General features: G+C 42.4%; 1 protein-coding gene across 1 annotated transcript in view; it reads right to left on the bottom strand.

Annotated features, from left to right (window-relative positions):
* Window positions 1-886, bottom strand: part of DNTTIP1 (deoxynucleotidyltransferase terminal interacting protein 1) — a 16335-nt gene that overhangs the window by 7279 nt on the left and 8170 nt on the right. Inside the window, exon 8 of the mRNA XM_006921861.3 lies at window positions 71-116. Coding sequence (XP_006921923.1) covers window positions 71-116 — 46 coding nt within the window. The remainder of the gene's footprint in view (window positions 1-70; window positions 117-886) is intronic.

Below are 886 nucleotides of genomic sequence, written 5' to 3'. Positions count from 1 at the left end.
TGATGGGCCCCAGAGCCTTGGGTGAGTCTCCCTGTGATAGAGCATCACTGCCATGCTCACATAATCGTACCTTGGGGCCTTCTCGGCGAATTGGTTCACAGGATTTTGGTTTCCATCTGATTAAAAAGAAAGGAGAAAGGTGAATTCTTCAAGGTCAGGCCTAGGACTGGCAGAAAGCCTGCTGGTAGTGGCGGGAATTCCTCACGCACTCTCATTTTAGCCTTGGGCGTACTTCTTTCTGGTCGCTCATTAGAGGAGGGGCAAGGGGAGAAAAGCACTGGACTAGAAGCCATTTTAGAACTAGCTCTGATATTACCTAGCCATGCGGGCAAATCCAAGGATCTCTCTGAGTTACAGTTCTCATCTGTCAAAAGGATCAACAACAGCAACTGCCCTATTGATCTTGTGTTAGTAAGGAATGAACTTGCTTAGGTAGGACACAAATCTAAGGTATGAGACCACTATTACTCCATCTCCTAAACTAGTGGCTTCAAGCTATCCACATTTCTCTTAACCAGACCAGCATGGCTTTATCTGCTTCATATATTGGGCTTCCATATAAAGTATTGCTTAGAAAAAAAAAAAAATTCTGTTGCTTCAAAAATCTTTGAAAATGACCATCCTGGAAGCAACGTAGTAGATAGAGTTTTGCCCCTTATTAGCTGGGCAAATAATTCTCTGAGTCTGTTTCCTTATCTGCAAAATTAATAATATTTTCATTAGTGGCTGGCCGAAGGATGAAAAAGCAAAGTATGTAAGGTGTTTAGACCAGTTATGGCCTATTAACATTCAACATATACTAACAATGAAAAAATGTCTGGTGTTTAATCAAGCTGGGCTTAACTGCTCTGGCGCACAAATAGGATAAAACCTCCTCCTCGCTGGC

This window comes from Pteropus alecto, unplaced genomic scaffold (genome assembly GCF_000325575.1).
Source record: "Pteropus alecto unplaced genomic scaffold, ASM32557v1 scaffold45, whole genome shotgun sequence".
Taxonomy (NCBI): Eukaryota; Metazoa; Chordata; class Mammalia; order Chiroptera; family Pteropodidae; genus Pteropus; species Pteropus alecto.
Note: the sequence above shows the minus strand (reverse complement) of the source record. Positions and strands in the feature narration are given on the sequence as shown.